Raw genomic sequence first — 16,242 nt, 5'->3', positions numbered from 1 at the left:
TTGATCAGATCATCTGTTAACCTGGGAGGGAGTGGCATAGTGGTATTATCACTGCTATTAGTAATCCAGAGGCCCATAGTCATGCTCTGGGACCTGGGTTTGAATCCCACAATGGCAAATGGTAAAATGTGAATTCAATAAAAACAGGAATTAAAACTCTAAAATGCGCCCATGAAGCCATTGTTGGTTGTCATACAAAATCATATGGTTCACTTATGTCCTTTAGGGAACAAAATCTATTGTCCTCACCTGTCTGGCCTACATGTGACTTCAGATCCACATCAATGTGGTTGACTCTTAAATGCCCTCAGAGATGGGCAACAAATGCTGGCTCACATTCCATGAGCAAATAAGAACACCATATAAATTCGAGTGAAAACAGGTCTAATCTGAGTAATCTCTCCTTGTAACCTAACCCTTGCAGCCCAGGTATCATTTTTGTAAACCTATGTTGCACTCCCTCCAAGGCCAAAACATTCTTCCTAAGGTGTGGTGCATTAAGTCTTATGTGCCTATGTAAAGTTCACAATGAGCATGCCTCAATCTATCTCATCTCCAGGCAACTGCAGTTATGTCCGTTCTTGCCTCCCCATGATGCTACTCCTCTTCCTCTAATGAGACTGCAATTGCCAAAAGAATTCCCACTTTAGAAAAATGTCCTTGGGGTGGAATTCTTTCATCTGGGACTAAGTCCTCTAGTGGGAACAGGGAGTGTTTCCCGCCATATCTTCCAGCCCTGACCTTACGAATTATGCATATGGGGATTTAGCGTCACATTCCATGATGGGGTGGACTTGATTGTACATGATCGCTGTCATATCTGGGTGCCATATTGAAAAGGCGCCAACATCAGTGACTCACTGTTGTAAAATAAGATGGACTTCCTTAAAATGGATCTCCAGGAACACGCTGAGGCTGGAAGATGGAGCTCCTCAATGACACTGAAGCTGGAAGATCCTTCTGATAGATCCTCCGCCCAGCCACTGCTATGGTGTTCCAGGATCCAGGGTCACTGGCTGTCTCCATCCCAACCTCCAGAGGCAGCCCTGGCATTTTACAGATAAGTCCTGGCTTTTGCATGCCTCATTGTTACTGACATGTTCTGGATTGGCAGGTTTTGCCGCTGGCACTACTGAGAATTGGGCTTCAGGGAGTATTCTGATCAGGACTTCACCAATAGCAGATGCAAATCAGCTTCAAGCTAGCCACCAGTAAGTTTCATGATCTACCATGGCACCAATGGAAGATGCTACAGAAAATTCACACTGGCGTAAAACTAACTTCTGGGCTTCCTGCCAAATTCATCCCCCTGCCCACCATTGGACCTGCATTGGAGAATTCCACACAAGATGTAGGTGCAAGGAGCGGGATTCTGCGAAAAACGGCGGGGCGGACAACTCCGGCATGAAGGAGTGGCATTGGGCCGCGCTGAAGGTGCGGAACCCTCCGCACCTTCAGGGGCTAGGCCGGCAGCGGAGTGGTTTGCGCCGCGCCGGCTGGCGTGGAAGGGCTTGGCGCCATTCCAACCGGCGGCAAAGGGCCTCCGCCGACCAACGTGGGTTGGCGCATGCGCAGGAGCGCCAGCGTGTGCTGGCGTCATCCCAGCGCATTCGCGCGGGGGGGCTCATCTCCACGTCGGCCATCGCGGACAGTTACAGCAGCCGACGCGGAGGAATAGAGTGCCCTCACGGGACAGGCCGCCCGCGGATCAGTGGGCTCTGATCACGGGCCAGGCCACCGTGGGGGCACTTCCCAAGGCCAGAACCCCTGCGCCCCACCGAGGATCCCGGAGGCCACCCGCGGAGCCAGGTCCCGCCGGCAAGTACCTGTTGTAATTTACACCGGCGGGACCCGCCGAAAATGGGCGGTCTCGCAGCACATCGCGGGCCAGAGAATCACCGGGGGGACTGCTACCAGCGGCCGCCGCCCGGCACGGTGCGATTCCTGCCCCCGCCAAATCCCCGGCGCGGGAGAATTCAGCAGCCGGCGGGGGCGGGATTCACGCCCCCCCCCCCCCCCCCCCCAGTGATTCTCTGACCCGGTGGGGGGTCAGAGAGTCCCGCCCATGATCTTTAATGTAATCTAACTAAACAAACGCTACTGCATAATTCCAAAAGAATGTCTTCCAGCTTTCGCAATGCCACAATTGAGAGAAGTTGAGGATCCCTTTAAATATGCTGGAACTGATTAGCTTCTAACTGATATAGGTTGAGGAGGTAATGTTACAGTTGCCAAATATTCAAGTATTCATAGAATCTACAGTGCAGAAGGAGGCCATTCAGCCAATCGAGTCTGCACTGGCCCTTGGAAAGAGCATCCCACTTAAGCCTACACCTCCACCCTATTCCTGTAACCCCACCTGACCTTCTTTGGACACTAAGGTTTCATTTTATCATGGCCAATCCACCTAACCTGCACATCTTTGGACTGTGGGAGGAAACCGGAGCACCCGGAGGAAACCCACAATATGTTGAGATGAAGCTGGCTTGAGAGTCCTGCAATATTTGAATCCCCTATTCCCATTTATTTATTAACCCCCACCTCAACTTGCATCTGTTTGTGGCAGGTGTCTGGCTGACGGACTCCAGGACCAAATTAGGTCATCAGAATGCCTGCACCTCCATCCCACATCTGGCTAACATTTTTCACCAATGCCTCAACCATGGCAAACAGGCATGGACACCAAATGTTGGCATTGCCAGTGACATCTACATCCCATGAAAGAAGCAAAATACTTTCTTGTTCAGTTCAAACAGATTGGAATGCATTTATTATTCATGAGCTTCAAACTTGGATGGTAAATACGATTGCAGAGAAAAAGATTCTGAGTAAAAGTGAATGGTCTAAGTTGCACTTAGAAATTGAGCAAATCTAAATTATTTTACTTCAGCAGTGTATTCCCTATTTAGGCTCAGATTTAAAATTTCATATTCTAAAGTACTGGTGTTAGTGCTTTTATCATTTTTGCTCAAATTTCTCATTTACCTCTTTTTATAAGCTTGAGTTGAGTGCAATGTTAAACTGGAGTTGTGTTATTCTGTAAATTAAGGTCCAAACTTCAAAGCAAAAAGAGTGATAAATCTAATTTACTTCATCATTTTTTTTCTGTCATAAGGATTGGCAGGAATTCAACTGGTGCGACTATATAAAAGGAGAAGTTTTCAGAAGTTTTCACAGTGAATTTGCATTCAACTGTTTGCTCAATGCACAGAAATGATTCAAATTTCCCTCTGCACCTTAATGGTAAGTACTACATACCATTTCTGTTCATCAGCATTTATTTTAATAGGACCATATGGCAAGGTTAATGAATATTTATTTCCATCACTGTTTTAATATACTTTATTGGTAATGTTTTTCAGAAAAAGCCACCAAAAATGTTCAGTTATTATGTTGATGAATATGTATTGAGTTGGAAAGCAGGACGAAAGTATTAACGCCAAAAACTGGATCTACTGTCATTTGTGCATTATGTAGTCAAATAAATTTCAAACAGATATTGGTAAAAAATGTCTTTACTCAAATGCTAGTCAAATGTACGAATCTATTGGAGAATGTGGAGTTAAATACTAAGGAGTTGACAGAGTGTGTCTCCCTATCAAGGGATGAAGTTCACAGAATTTATTTTTTTAATAAGTATCTTTATTATTGTCACAAGTAGGCTTACATTAACAGTGCAACAAAGTTACTGTGAAACTCCTCTAGTCGGCACATTCCGGCGCCTGTTCGGGTACACAGAGGAAGAATTCAGAACGTCCAAGTCACCTAAAAGCATGTATTTTGGGACTTGTGGGTGGAAACTGGAGCACCCGGAGGAAACCCACGCAGCCACGGGGAGAACGTGCAGACTCCGCACGCTCATCAAATTCCTACAGCGCAGAAGGAGGCCATTTGGCCCATCAAGTCTGCATCGACCATCTGAAAGAGCACAATCCTAGGCCCAATCCATCGACATAACGCCAACTAACCTGCACATCTTTGGACACTATGGGGCAAATTAGCATGGCAAGTCCACCTAACCTGTACATTTTGGACACTATGGGGCAAATTAGCATGGCAAATCCACCTAACCTGTACATTTGTGGACACTATGGGGCAAATTAGCATGGCAAATCCACCTAACCTGTACATTTTTGGACTGGGGGAGGAAACTGGAGAACCTGAGTGAGAAAGTACAAACTGCACACAGGCAGTCATTGGGGGCCAGAATTGAACCTGGGTCCCTGGAGCTGTGAGGCAGCAGTGCTAACCACTGTGTCACTGTGTCGGTTTGATAAGTCAGAAGATCTTTCCTCATCCCTGATCTTTTGCAGTATTTTCCAGTTTTCTAATCAGTTAAATCATTTTTCCAGTTCTTTACACCTTCATAAATTGTCTGACCAGAAACAATGAATTGTTCTATTTTCTGGTTGGATTTTAGTTGAGTGAGTCTTTATGTGTTCTCATTGTGGACAGAGTAGAAGTGGATTGTACCCATCGACCTGTTTTACAAAAATTTAATTACAACCACATTGCAATTTATACCATTCATTAATGTGATGTTTAGGGCTCGAATCTCCGGCATCGTTGTGCTCTCGCTCAAGCGAGAGGCCGGAAACGAGAACTGTGCCAGGTGCCAAACAGTTTGAGAAGCTCGCAGCCCACTCCCACAGGCAAAATCAGAATCTCGCTGTAGCATGACACGAAACCAATTATCACCACTTGAACACTATTTCCATACAATTAACAGGAGCCACCCCATATCCAAGGGCCTCCCATGATTCATCGGCCTCCCCAGCAAGTGGTCACACTGGCGCCAATTAGTACTCCTTTTGGAAAATGTGAACCTGGGGGAAGGGCTTCAGTGGGGAGCCGAGGAGGTGAATAGCCATCTTTGCTCACAGGCGAAGAGCCCGAGGCTGCTGGGCTTGCACCCCAATGCTCGGCGGAAGTTGGGGCCCTCGGCTGGGTGCAGGGTGGGGGCACCCTCTGGAGGGGTGGGCCGCCATGGGGGGGGGGGAAGGGGTGGGAGAGAGAGGGAAGGCGCTGGCGGGGGGGGGCGCGGTACAGCCAACTCCTGGTTTGAGTCATCCTGTTCTGGGGGCAACCCTAGATCCCTGCCCATCTACCCCACCAACCACCCATAACCCCCACCGACTGCCAAGGCCTCTGACCGTGTGGCTGAAGGCAATTGCTAATGGGGAATTGGCAATCATGACTAAGTGAGCACTTCACACAACCCAAGTGGAACACAAGAGTGCCGAGCCATGTAGCACATGGCAGTCATTGCCCAGCATCCCTATCACACCTTGATGCATTGACAGTGCTTGAACACTGCGGGAGGCAACACCACTGAGGCACTCTCAATTACGATGCGAGAGCGAGGTTGGTAATCAAAGGCTTTAATATACAGAGAACAGGACAGAATTCGAGAGAAGTGTGCTCGCCACATGGAGCCTTATCCTATATACTGTTTCCTGGGGGTGTAGCCAGAGGTTCCAAGTCTCTTAAAGGGGCAAGGTATTAAAGGTCAGTTATTAATACCGTTCATCACATTCACCCCCTGTTTAAAAAAAACATATAGTGAAGTGTTTTAAATTATAAGTTCAGTCTTTGTGGTGGTCTGATCGTCCATGCTGACTTTCGCTGCTCCGGTGGTGGCGCCATGGATGCGGTCGGTTTCAATGGTGGTCTATCCGGGAGCACGGTTGACTGAGCCTTTGCCCTCCTTGGAGAGGGGGGTATCAGGGGTGATTGGGGCGGTCAGTGCCGGCGCCGGCTGGGGGGCAGGGGGCACTATGGGGGGGCGCTGTCGGAGTCGGCGGTCGGTGCGGGGCGGGGAGCGTCGGTAGAAGGGAGGGGATCAGTGGGGAAAATGTCGGGGTCGGTGGGAGAGTCGGTGGTGTCGGTGGGAGAGCCAGCAGGTGCCAGGTCTCTCAGGGAGACAGTATCCTGCCTGCCGTTAGGGTGCTCGACGTAGGCATATTGAGGGTTTGCGTGCAGCAGGTGGACCCTCTTGACTATTGGATCCGTTTTATGGCTCCTCACATGCCTCCGGAGTAGGACTGGACCCAGAGTCATCAGCCAGGGTGGAAGCGAGACCCCAGAGGTGGACTTCCTGGGGAAGACAAACAAACGATTGTGAGGGGTCTCGTTCGTGGCTGTACAGAGGAGCGACCTAATGGAGTGCAGGGCATCGGGTAGGACCTCCTGCCAGGGGGCAATTGGGAGACTCCTTGTCCATAGGGCTAGGAGGTCAGCCTTCCAAACTGTCGCGTTCTCCCTCTCCACTTGCCCGTTTCCCCGCTGGTTATAGCTCGTCGTTCTGCTCGAGGCGATGCCCTTGCTGAGCAGGTACCGACGCAGGTCATCGCTCATGAACGATGTACCCCGGTTGCTGTGGATATAAGTGGGGAAACCAAACAGTGTGAAGATGCTGCGCAGTGCCTTGATCACGGAGGCTGAGGTAGTATCGGGGCAGGGGACAGCAAAAGGGAAGCGGGAGAATTCGTCGAAGACGGTGAGGAAATAGATGTTGCGGTTGGTGGACGGGAGGGGCCCTTTGAAGTCCACGCTTAGTCGCTCAAAGGGTCCAGAGGCCTTTATCAGGCAGGCCTTGTCTGGTCGATAGAATTGCGGTTTGCATTCCGCACAGATCTGGCATGCCTTAGTCATGGCCTTGACCTCCCCTGTGGAGTAGGGCAGGTTGCGGGACTTGATGAAGTGGGCAAGCCGGGTGACCCGCGGGTGGCAGAGGTCATCGTGGATGGATCTCAGGCGGTCCAATTGCACGTTGGCGCACGTGCCGCGAGACAGGGCATCTGGGGACTCGTTGAGCTTCCCCGGGCGATATTTAATATCATACGTATAGGTGGAGAGCTCTGTTCTCCACCTCAGAATCTTGTACTTTATTTTGCCCCGTTTTGGTCGGTGACGAGAGTGAACCTCCTACCAGCTAGGTAGTGCCTCCAGTGTCGCACGGCCTCCACTATGGCTTGTGCCTCCTTCTCGACTGCAGAGTGCCGAATTTCCGAGGCGGTGAGGGTTCGGGAGAAGAACGCTACTGGTCTGCCCGCCTGGTTGAGGGTAGCAGCCAGAGCGACGTCTGATGCGTCGCTTTCTAATTGGAAGGGAATGGCTTCGTCCACCGCGTGCATGGCGGCCTTGATGATGCCGGCCTTGATACGGTCGAAAGCCGACTGGGCCTCATCCGTCAGGGGAAAAACCGTGGACTTAATGAGTGGCCGGGCTTTGTCCGCATATCTGGGGACCCACTGGGCGTAATAGGAGAAAAGCCCCAAGCACCGTTTGAGTGCCTTGAGGCTATGGGGAAGGGGGAGTTCCTTAAGAGGACGCATGTGATCAGGGTCCGGGTCTAGGACCCCGTTTTTCACGACGTAGCCGAGGATGGCGAGCCGGGTTGTGTGGAACACGCATTTCTCTTTGTTGTACGTGAGGTTGAGGGCCTGGGCAGTCTGGAGGAACTTCCTCAGGTTTGCGTCGTGGTCCTGCTGGTCATGGCCGCAGATGGTGACGTTGTCCAAGTATGGGAAGGTAGCCCGTAAGCCGTACTGGCCCACCATTTCATCCATCGCCCTCTGGAAAACGGAGACTCCGTTTGTAACACCAAAGGGGACCCTGAGGAAGTGAAACAGCCGACCGGCAGCTTCGAAGGCCGTGTAGGGGCAGTCCTCTGGGCGGATAGGGAGTTGATGATAGGCCGATTTTAGGTCAACCATGGAGAATACCCGATACTGGGCGATGTGAGTGACCATTTCAGCTATGCGGGGAAGTGGGTAAGCATCGAGTTGTGTAAAGCGGTTTATGGTCTGGCTATAATCCACTACCATTCGTTGCTTTTCCCCGGAGAGGACTACCAATACTTGAGCCCTCCAAGGGCTGTTGCTGGCCTCTATGACCCCTTCTTTTAGTAGCCGCTGAACCTCTAACTTGATAAAAGTCATGTCTTGGGTACTGTACCGGCGACTCCTGGTGGCGACGGGCTTACAGTCGGGAGTGAGGTTCGCGAAGAGGCGGGGTGGCGCAACTTTGAGTGTCGCCAGGCTGCAGACCGTGAGTGGGGGGAGGGGTCCACCGAACTTCAGTGTCAGGCTCCGGTGGCTGCACTGAAAGTCCAGACCGAGCAGCAGGGGGGCACAGAGTTGAGGAAAGATGTAAAGTTTAAAACGGGAGTATTTAGCGCCTTGAATTGCGAGGACAGCGACACAATACCCCGTGATTTGAACCAAATGGGACCCTGAGGCGAGGGCAATAGTTTGGGAGGCGGGGTGGGTGCGCAGGGAGCAGCGCCTTACCGTGTCTGGATGTATAAAGCTCTCCATGCTCCCGGAGTCGAATAGGCAGGGAGTGTCGTGGCCGTTGATTTGCACCCGCATCATTGAGTTTCGCAGGTGTTTCAGCCACGATTGATCGAGTGTGATCGCTCATAGTTGCGGGCCGTCAGATTCGAACTCACAAAATGGCCGCCCGGAGTCACAAAATGGCCGCCGCCACCGGTCGAACGTGTCGGGTTTCGAAGATGGACGCCGCCAAGATGGCCGCTCCCATGACTCGCACGAGATCGATGACGCATCGGAAGTGGGTGTGTCCGGCCGCCGTGCAGCCGCGTTGCGGGGTCTGTGAGACCGGGAGCTTGATTTCTGGGCCTGATGAGGGTTTTGTTTGTGGCCTTTGGGCCCAGCGAGGCAGACTTTCGCGAAGTGCCCTTTCTTCCCGCAGTCGTTGCAGATCACGGATCGGGCCGGGCAACGCTGACGTGGGTGCTGGCCTTGCCCACAGAAATAGCATGGGGAACCCCCGGAGTGAGTGGATCGTCGCGCGGCACAGGCCTGTAGAGTGGCCGAGTCTGGAGGGGATCGAGAGGGGTTTGCAAGGTCCGCGGAGTACGTATGGAGGTTACGGTGGGCCGTTTCGAGAGAAGAGGCGAGCGTTACCGTGCCCTGGAGATCCTTTGCCCCGTCTTCTAGGAGCCGCTGCCGGATGTACGAGGACCTGATACCAGACACAAGGGCGTCGCGAATATGTAAGTTCCTGTGGTCTTCTGCCGTCACTGCTTTGTGGTCGCAGTTCCTCACGAGCGCATTGAGTCTTTCCACGAACTCGTCCAGCGTTTCCCCGGAACGCTGGCTGCAGGTTGAGAGTAAATGTCTGGCGTGTACCTCGTTAGTAGGTTTTATGAAACATTTCTTCAATATTTCGACCGCCGCCTCATAGGTCGTAGCGGTTTCGATCACGGTGGAGAGTCGGTGGCCCACGCGGCCATGTAGTAAGCGCAACTTGCGAGTGCTGTCGACATCAGTCATTGAGGAGTCCAGATAGTCCTCGAAACACATGAGCCAATATTTAAACATTCCCGGGGCTTCCGGCGACCTGGCGTCCAGGTTGAGTTTCTCCAGTTTTAGAGCGCTGTCCATCTTGATGTGTCTGTAGATTAAATTGAGGCACCCTCAATTACGACGCGAGAGCGAGGTCGGTAATCAAAGGCTTTAATATACAGAGAACAGGACAGCATTCGAGAGAAGTGTGCTCGCCACATGGAGCCTTATCCTGTATACTGTTTCCTGGGGGCGTAGCCAGAGGCGGAGTCCCCCAGAGTTCCAAGCCTCTTAAAGGGGCAAGGTATTAAAGGTCAGGTACCGTTTACGGCAGTTATTAATACCATTCATCACAACCATACACACAGCAACCAACATCTGGACACTCAGGGATGCGGCACAGCTCCGGGGACATGTCCACGGCCAGAGTGGGGGGAGGCCGGGAAAGATGGGCCAAGAGTTCACAAATCGGACTGCATTGCGGAAGAAAGTGACAGAGGCCTATATTGAAATGAAAATGAAATGAAAATCGCTTATTGTCACGAGTAGGCTTCAAATGAAGTTACTGTGAAAAGCCCCTAGTCGCCACATTCCGGCGCCTGTTCGGGGAGGCTGTTACGGGAATCGAACCGTGCTGCTGGCCTGCTTGGTCTGCTTTCAAAGCCAGCAATTTAGCGTTGTGCTAAACAGCCCCTATTGGTTGTGCTCAAAGGTTTTTTTTAAAATATTTTTTATTCTCCTCCTTTTTCACATTTTCTCCCAAATTTACACCCACCAACAATAAACAATAATCAGTAACAAATATGCTAATCCCCATATCAATAACAATGATCCCATCCTCCCACCAAACCCCAAACATTAGCCCACATGTTCACATAAACAAATGACAAAAAGGAATCTGGAATCACCCATAGCCACCATTAACAAACACCGCCCCCCTCCCCCCGACCCTCCTACACCCCCTCCCCCCAAGTAATGTTAAATGTTATCCAGTTCTTGAAAGTGCATAATGAATAATGCCCATTAATTGTAGAACCTCTCCATCCTCCCCCTCAGTTCAAACGTAACCTTTTCAAGAGTCAAGAATTCCAACAGGTCCCCCCACCACGCCAGGGCACAGGGTGGAGAGGTTGCTCTCCATCCCATCGGGAGCTGCCTTCAGGCGATCAACGAGGCAAAGGCTACAACATCTGCCTCCGCAACCGTTCCAACCCTGGCTGGTCCGACACCCAAAATATGGCCTCCTGAGGGCCCGGGCCCAGTCTCACGTGCACCACTTTTGAAATTACCCCAAAAACCTCCTTCCAGTATTCCTCTAGCTTTGGACAGAACCAAAACATATGAACGTGATTAGCAACGCCCCCCCCCCCCCCCCCCCCCCAACGCCCCCTGCAACGCTCACACACATCTTCCACTCCCTTAAAGAATTGGCTCATCCTCACCCTCATGAGGTGTGCTCTGTATACCACCTTCAGCTGTATTAGCCCCAACCTCGCGCACGAGGTGGAGGTATTCACTCTCCGGAGCACCTCACACCAGAACCCCTCCTTCATATCCTCTCCCAACTCTTTTCCCACTTTGCTTTGATCCCTTCCAGTGGTGCCTTCTCCTCTTCCAAAATAGCCTTGTAAACCGCAGACACTACGCCCTTCTCCAGTCCCCCTGTCGTCAGCACCTCCTCCAGCAATGTGGAGGCTGGCTCCTCCGGGAAATTCGGTATCTCCTTTCTGGCAAAATCTCGAACCTGCATGTATCTGAACATTTCCCGCTGCTCCAGCCCATACTTCTCTTCCAGCTCCTTTAGTCCTGCAAATCGATCCCTAAGAAAGAAATCTTTTAGTGTCTTAATCCCCTTCTCCTCTCATTTCCGAAATCTTCCATCCCACTTCCCTGGCTCAAATCTGTGGTTCCCCTGAATCGACATTTCCCTTGACCCTGCCCCCAACCCGAAGTGTTGGCGGAACTGCCTCCAAATTCTCAATGAAGCTATTATTACCGGGACTCCCTGAGTATTTCCCCGGCGCTATCGGGAGCAGTGCTGTTGCTAGTGCTTTCAATCCCGACTCCCTGCACAAACTCTCCTCCATTCTGACCCACTGGGAATCAACCCCTCTGACCCAGCACCGCACCTTCTCCAATTCGCCGCCCAGTAGTAGTACATGAGGTTTGGGAGACCCAAACCCCCTGCCTGCCTTCCCCTCTGCACCTTTCTCACTCTGGCCACCTTCCCGCCCCATATGAACGACGTAATCCTTCCCTCAATCTCTCTGAAAAAAGCCTTTGGCAGGAAATTCGGCAGGCATTGAAAGATTAACAGAAATCACAGCAACATGTTCATTTTAACTGCCTGCACCCGGCCCGCCAGTGACAGAGGGAGACCATCCCACCTTGCCAAATCAGCTTTCACTCTCCCCACCAAACTAGAAATGTTATATCTGCGGAGCCCCCAACCCCCCCCCCCCCCCCCCCCCCCCCACTCCCAGGCAACCTGCACTCCCAGGTACCTAAAGTGAGTTCCTGCCCTACGGAATGGCAACCCCCCCCCCCCCCACCCCTGCCCCCAACCCCAGCCGAGACACCACAAAATACTCACTCTTGTCTAGATTTAGTTTGTACCCCGAGAAAGACCCAAACACTCGAAGCAGCTCCAATATTCCTCCTATCGACACACTCGGTTCCGTTACGTATAACAGTAAGTCATCGGCATAGAAGGAAATCCTATGCTCTATCCCACCCCCCACACGATTCTTTTCCATACCCCCGAACTTCTTAATGTGATGGCCAACGGCTCAATTGCGAGTGCAAACAGCAGGGGGACATGGGACATCCCTGCCTGTTTTGTTATGCTCTTGACGTAGCATAAGCTGCTTCCTTGATGTCCACTCTGACAAAGGAAGGTTCAGACTTAGAGATAGCTTTAACACATTTATTAAACTGTTAACGATTCTCCTACTTCGATTCGACTCTCCTGTTCATCCTGCTATGGCTACTCAGACTACCTAACCAGTCTGCTACAAGCCACGTGGTGGGTGTGATGTGTTTCAATCAACCCTGTGTACACACTAAGTGTATCCACTGGAAAAGAGGAAGATCATGTGTGCTGTGTCCTTATATATGGGTTGGTGCAATGCCCTCTTGTGGTACCTCTGTGTCACCTGTGTGTGTGTCTTGAATGCCCATTGGTCGTGTCCTATCTTACTGGCCTATTGGTTGAATGTCTGTGTGTCATGTCTCTGGTGCTCCCTCTAGTGTCTATCTAGTCTACGTGTATTTACATGAACCCCTTGTGTATTTACAGTGATGCATATCACCACACTGCCTAGTGGAGAGAAAAGTATCTTGAGCTGACGTTGTTTGTGCGGACACTCGCCCTCGGCTCCTTATATAGTAGCTTTACCCAGTTCACAAATCTTGGTCCAATCCCAAACCGCTCCAGAACTGCCATCATGCACCCCCATTCTACCCCGTCAAACGCCTTCTCAGCATCCAATGCCACAACCACCTCTGTTTCCTTCCCCTCTGCTGGTGCCATAACGACATTCAATACCCTTCTAACGTTTGAAAAGAGCTGCCTCCCTTTCACAAACCCCGTCTGATCTTCACCTATCACCTTTGGGAGGCAGTCCTCCAGCCTACCCGCCAGCGCCTTTGCCAATACTTTTGTGTCCACATTCAGTAGTGATAAGCCACACGCCGTCGGATCCTAATCTTCTTTAAGCAACAGGGAAATCGACGCCTGCCCCAATGTTTGTGGTAACACTCCCTTCCCTATCATCCTCAAACATCCCCACCATCGGGGTGCCAGCTTGTCCTTGAATTTTTCATAATATTCCACCGGAAACCCATCCGGCCCTGCCACCTTCCCGACTCCATCCTCCTAATCACATCCTTTATCTCCTGCTCCACTATCGCTCCTTCTAATGTAGCCCTGTCCCCCTCCCCTAACCTCGTGTACTCCAACCCATCTAGAAATTCCTGCATCTCCTGGCTCCCCCAGGTGGCTCTGACCTGTACAACCTCTCATAAAGTTCCTCAAAAACCTTGTTAATCAGATCTGGAGCCATCACCAACTTGCCTGCCTTATCCCTCACCTGAACAATTTCCCTTTCTGCTGCTTCCCTCCGGAGCTGACCTGCAACATACGGCCCCGCCTTATCTCCATGTTCGTAAACTGCCCCCTTGCTCTCCTCAGTTGGCGCACTGCCTTCCTGGTAGATAGTCGGTCAAAGCTCGCCTACAGTTCCTTCCTCTTTTCCAACTTCGTTGGGTCCCCATCTTCTGCATAACCCCTATCTACCTCCAACTTCTCATCTATTACCCTCTCCCGCTCCAACCTCTCCTGTTTTTCCACCTTGGCCTTAAACAAAATCATCTCCCCCCTCACCACCGCCTTTGGAGCCTCCCAGACAACTGCCTTCGACACCTCACCCGCACAGTTGAAACCTACATATTCCTTGATTACCTTTTCAATTTTGTCACAGAATACTTGGTTCCCCAAAAGCCCTACATCCAGCTTCCACCCCGGCCTCTGCGCTATCCCCTTCTCTAGTACCATATCCACCCAATGCGGAGCATGATCTGACACTGCAATTGCTGAGTATTCCGACCCCTTAACCCCAGCCAGCAAAGCCTTCCCCACCACAAAAAAGTTGATCCGCGAATATACCTCATGGACTGCTGAGAAAAACGAGTACTCCCGCTCCCTTGGGTGCAGGAACCTCCAAGGGTCCACCCCTTCCATTTCCACCATTAGCCCAGCCAACTCATTCGCCCCCCCCCCCCGCCCCCCCCGATGGGACCAGTGGGCGCGGCCGTGACCTGTCCAACCTTGACTCCTGCACCAAGTTCCAGTCCCCCCCCCACTATCAGTTCGTGTGTGGCCAAGTCGGGGATGGCCCCAAACACCTTCTTTGCGAATCCCACAGCATCCCAATTGGGATTGTATACACTTAACAGCGCCACTACCTCCCCCCTGTCACAATCACATATCTACTCCCCTGATCTGCAACCACCTTCTCCATCTGGAAGCGTACTCTTTTGCTGACTATTACCGCTACCCCTCGAGCTCTTCCGTCAAATCCAGAGTGAAACACTTGACTAAACCAGCCCTTCTTAAGTCTCACCTGGTCCTTCGCCCTCAATTGAGTCACCTGCAGCATTGCTACATCGGCTTTCAAACTTTTAAGATGCGCAAGCACCCTTGACCTCTTGACCGGACCTCCTAACCCCCTCACGTTCCACGTAACTATCCTAACTTGGGTCTCTCACCCTCCCCCCCACCCTTCTGATCCACCATCATCATACCACCGGGCCCTGCCCCATGAGCCTGACCTGCCCCTGTCCATTGTTAACATCGAACCCCATCCCCCTCCCAGAAATCCTCCCTACATTTCCTCTCAAAAAAACATCTCCCAGCATCAATCCCTTCCCACCCCCTCGCTCGCATCCTAGGCCCATTGAAGCCTGCTAACCAGGCTCCAATGTCCGCAGCCCTCCTCTCACCTCACCTCCGTTCACCAGCCGACTTTAGTTAGCTAGCGCGGGTGGCTCCCCCCCGCAAAGATATAGCGTCCCCTCCCGCCCAGTCCCAGAGAAAGAAAAAACAAAAACAACAATCCAACCCATACATTTCACTGAACTAAGATATAACCGTCGCAACACAGAATACCAATCAACTCAACCAATAACTTGAACTCTGTAACAACGTGAAGTAAATTACAATACACGTCAGTAAAAAGAAAGTTATCGCATTTATACATTTTCCAGCTCCCCAATGACAGTCCTCAGTCTCTCTTCCAGCTCCGCTCCTCATGTCTGTCCCAAGCCCTCTGCTCTCACGAACGCCTCAGCCGGCTCCGCTGTTTCGAAATAAAAGTCTTTGGCCTCATATGTCATCCTCAGCTTCGCCAGGTACACCATACCAAATCACACCCCCTTTTTGTACAGTGCTGCCTTCACTCGCCCGAACAACGCTCGTCTTTTTGCCAGCTCCAATGTCAAGTCCTGGTAGATCCGAACTCCAGCACTATCCCACTGCACCTTGCGCTTCTGCTTTGCCCAGCTTAACACATTTTCCTTCATGCAGTACTTATTGAAGCAGATAACTACTCCTCTTGGCGGCTCATTCACTTTAAGCTTCGGCCTTAATGACCGATGAGCTCGGTCCAGCTCGTACTTGGAGGGGTTCTCACCCTCCCCCATCAGCTCCGCCAACTTCTTGGCAAAGTACTTCTTGTTGGTCTTGGACTCTCTGTCCCTTCGGGCAAGCCCACCATTCTCAGATTGTGCTGCCTCGAGCGATTCTCCAAATCCTCGAGCTTTGCTCGGGGTCCTCTGTTGACCTCCACCACCCTCCTCAGCTCATACCCCATCGAGGTGACCTGGTCGCTGTGCTGCGACACGGCCTCCTCCACTTCCTTCATCTTCTCGCCCAGCTCTCTCACCTCGGCCGATGTCTTTGCCACAGTTACCCTCACCGGGGCGATTGCCTCCTCCACCAATGACTTCAATGCAACTGCCATCTCCTTCCTCAAAGCCTCCATGTGCCTCCCAAACTGCTTTTCCAGCTCCACAGCCATCACCTCGGTCATCTTCTCCACCGTAAGTAGTACGACCCCACCACGCGGTCCGGCATCCGCCATCTTGTCAGCACTTTTGTTCGTCTTCTCATTTAATGGTGAGCCCACGTTTCCTCCTTTTATCAGCGCTGCTTTTCGCATCCTTTAACGGCTTATTATTTTTCCTTTTTTTTCCACCCTTTTTTCCTTCTTTGACTTTTCAGGTCCGGCTTTCAGGCTGCCCTGCTCCTCCTCCACGTGCAGCCTCTCCGCCAAAGCCACCGGGACCAGCTCCGTGAAACAGAGCTTTAACGCTTGGGCGAGGGAGGCAGGGCCGACCCCGGAGAAGTTTAATTTTTTAAAAAACAGCG

At 51.6% G+C, this 16,242-nt stretch overlaps 1 protein-coding gene across 1 annotated transcript in view; it reads left to right on the top strand.

Moving 5' to 3' along the window:
• The first annotated feature begins 3,108 nt into the window (after positions 1-3,108).
• LOC119972954 (tumor necrosis factor receptor superfamily member 11B-like) overlaps positions 3,109-16,242 on the top strand; it is a 48,598-nt gene continuing 35,464 nt past the window's right edge. The window contains exon 1 of the mRNA XM_038810484.1: positions 3,109-3,243. Coding sequence (XP_038666412.1) covers positions 3,204-3,243 — 40 coding nt within the window. The 5' untranslated portion in view covers positions 3,109-3,203. The remainder of the gene's footprint in view (positions 3,244-16,242) is intronic.

The sequence above is a fragment of the Scyliorhinus canicula genome, chromosome 10 (assembly GCF_902713615.1).
Source record: "Scyliorhinus canicula chromosome 10, sScyCan1.1, whole genome shotgun sequence".
Taxonomy (NCBI): domain Eukaryota; kingdom Metazoa; phylum Chordata; class Chondrichthyes; order Carcharhiniformes; family Scyliorhinidae; genus Scyliorhinus; species Scyliorhinus canicula.
This window is presented reverse-complemented; position numbering and strand designations above follow the sequence as displayed.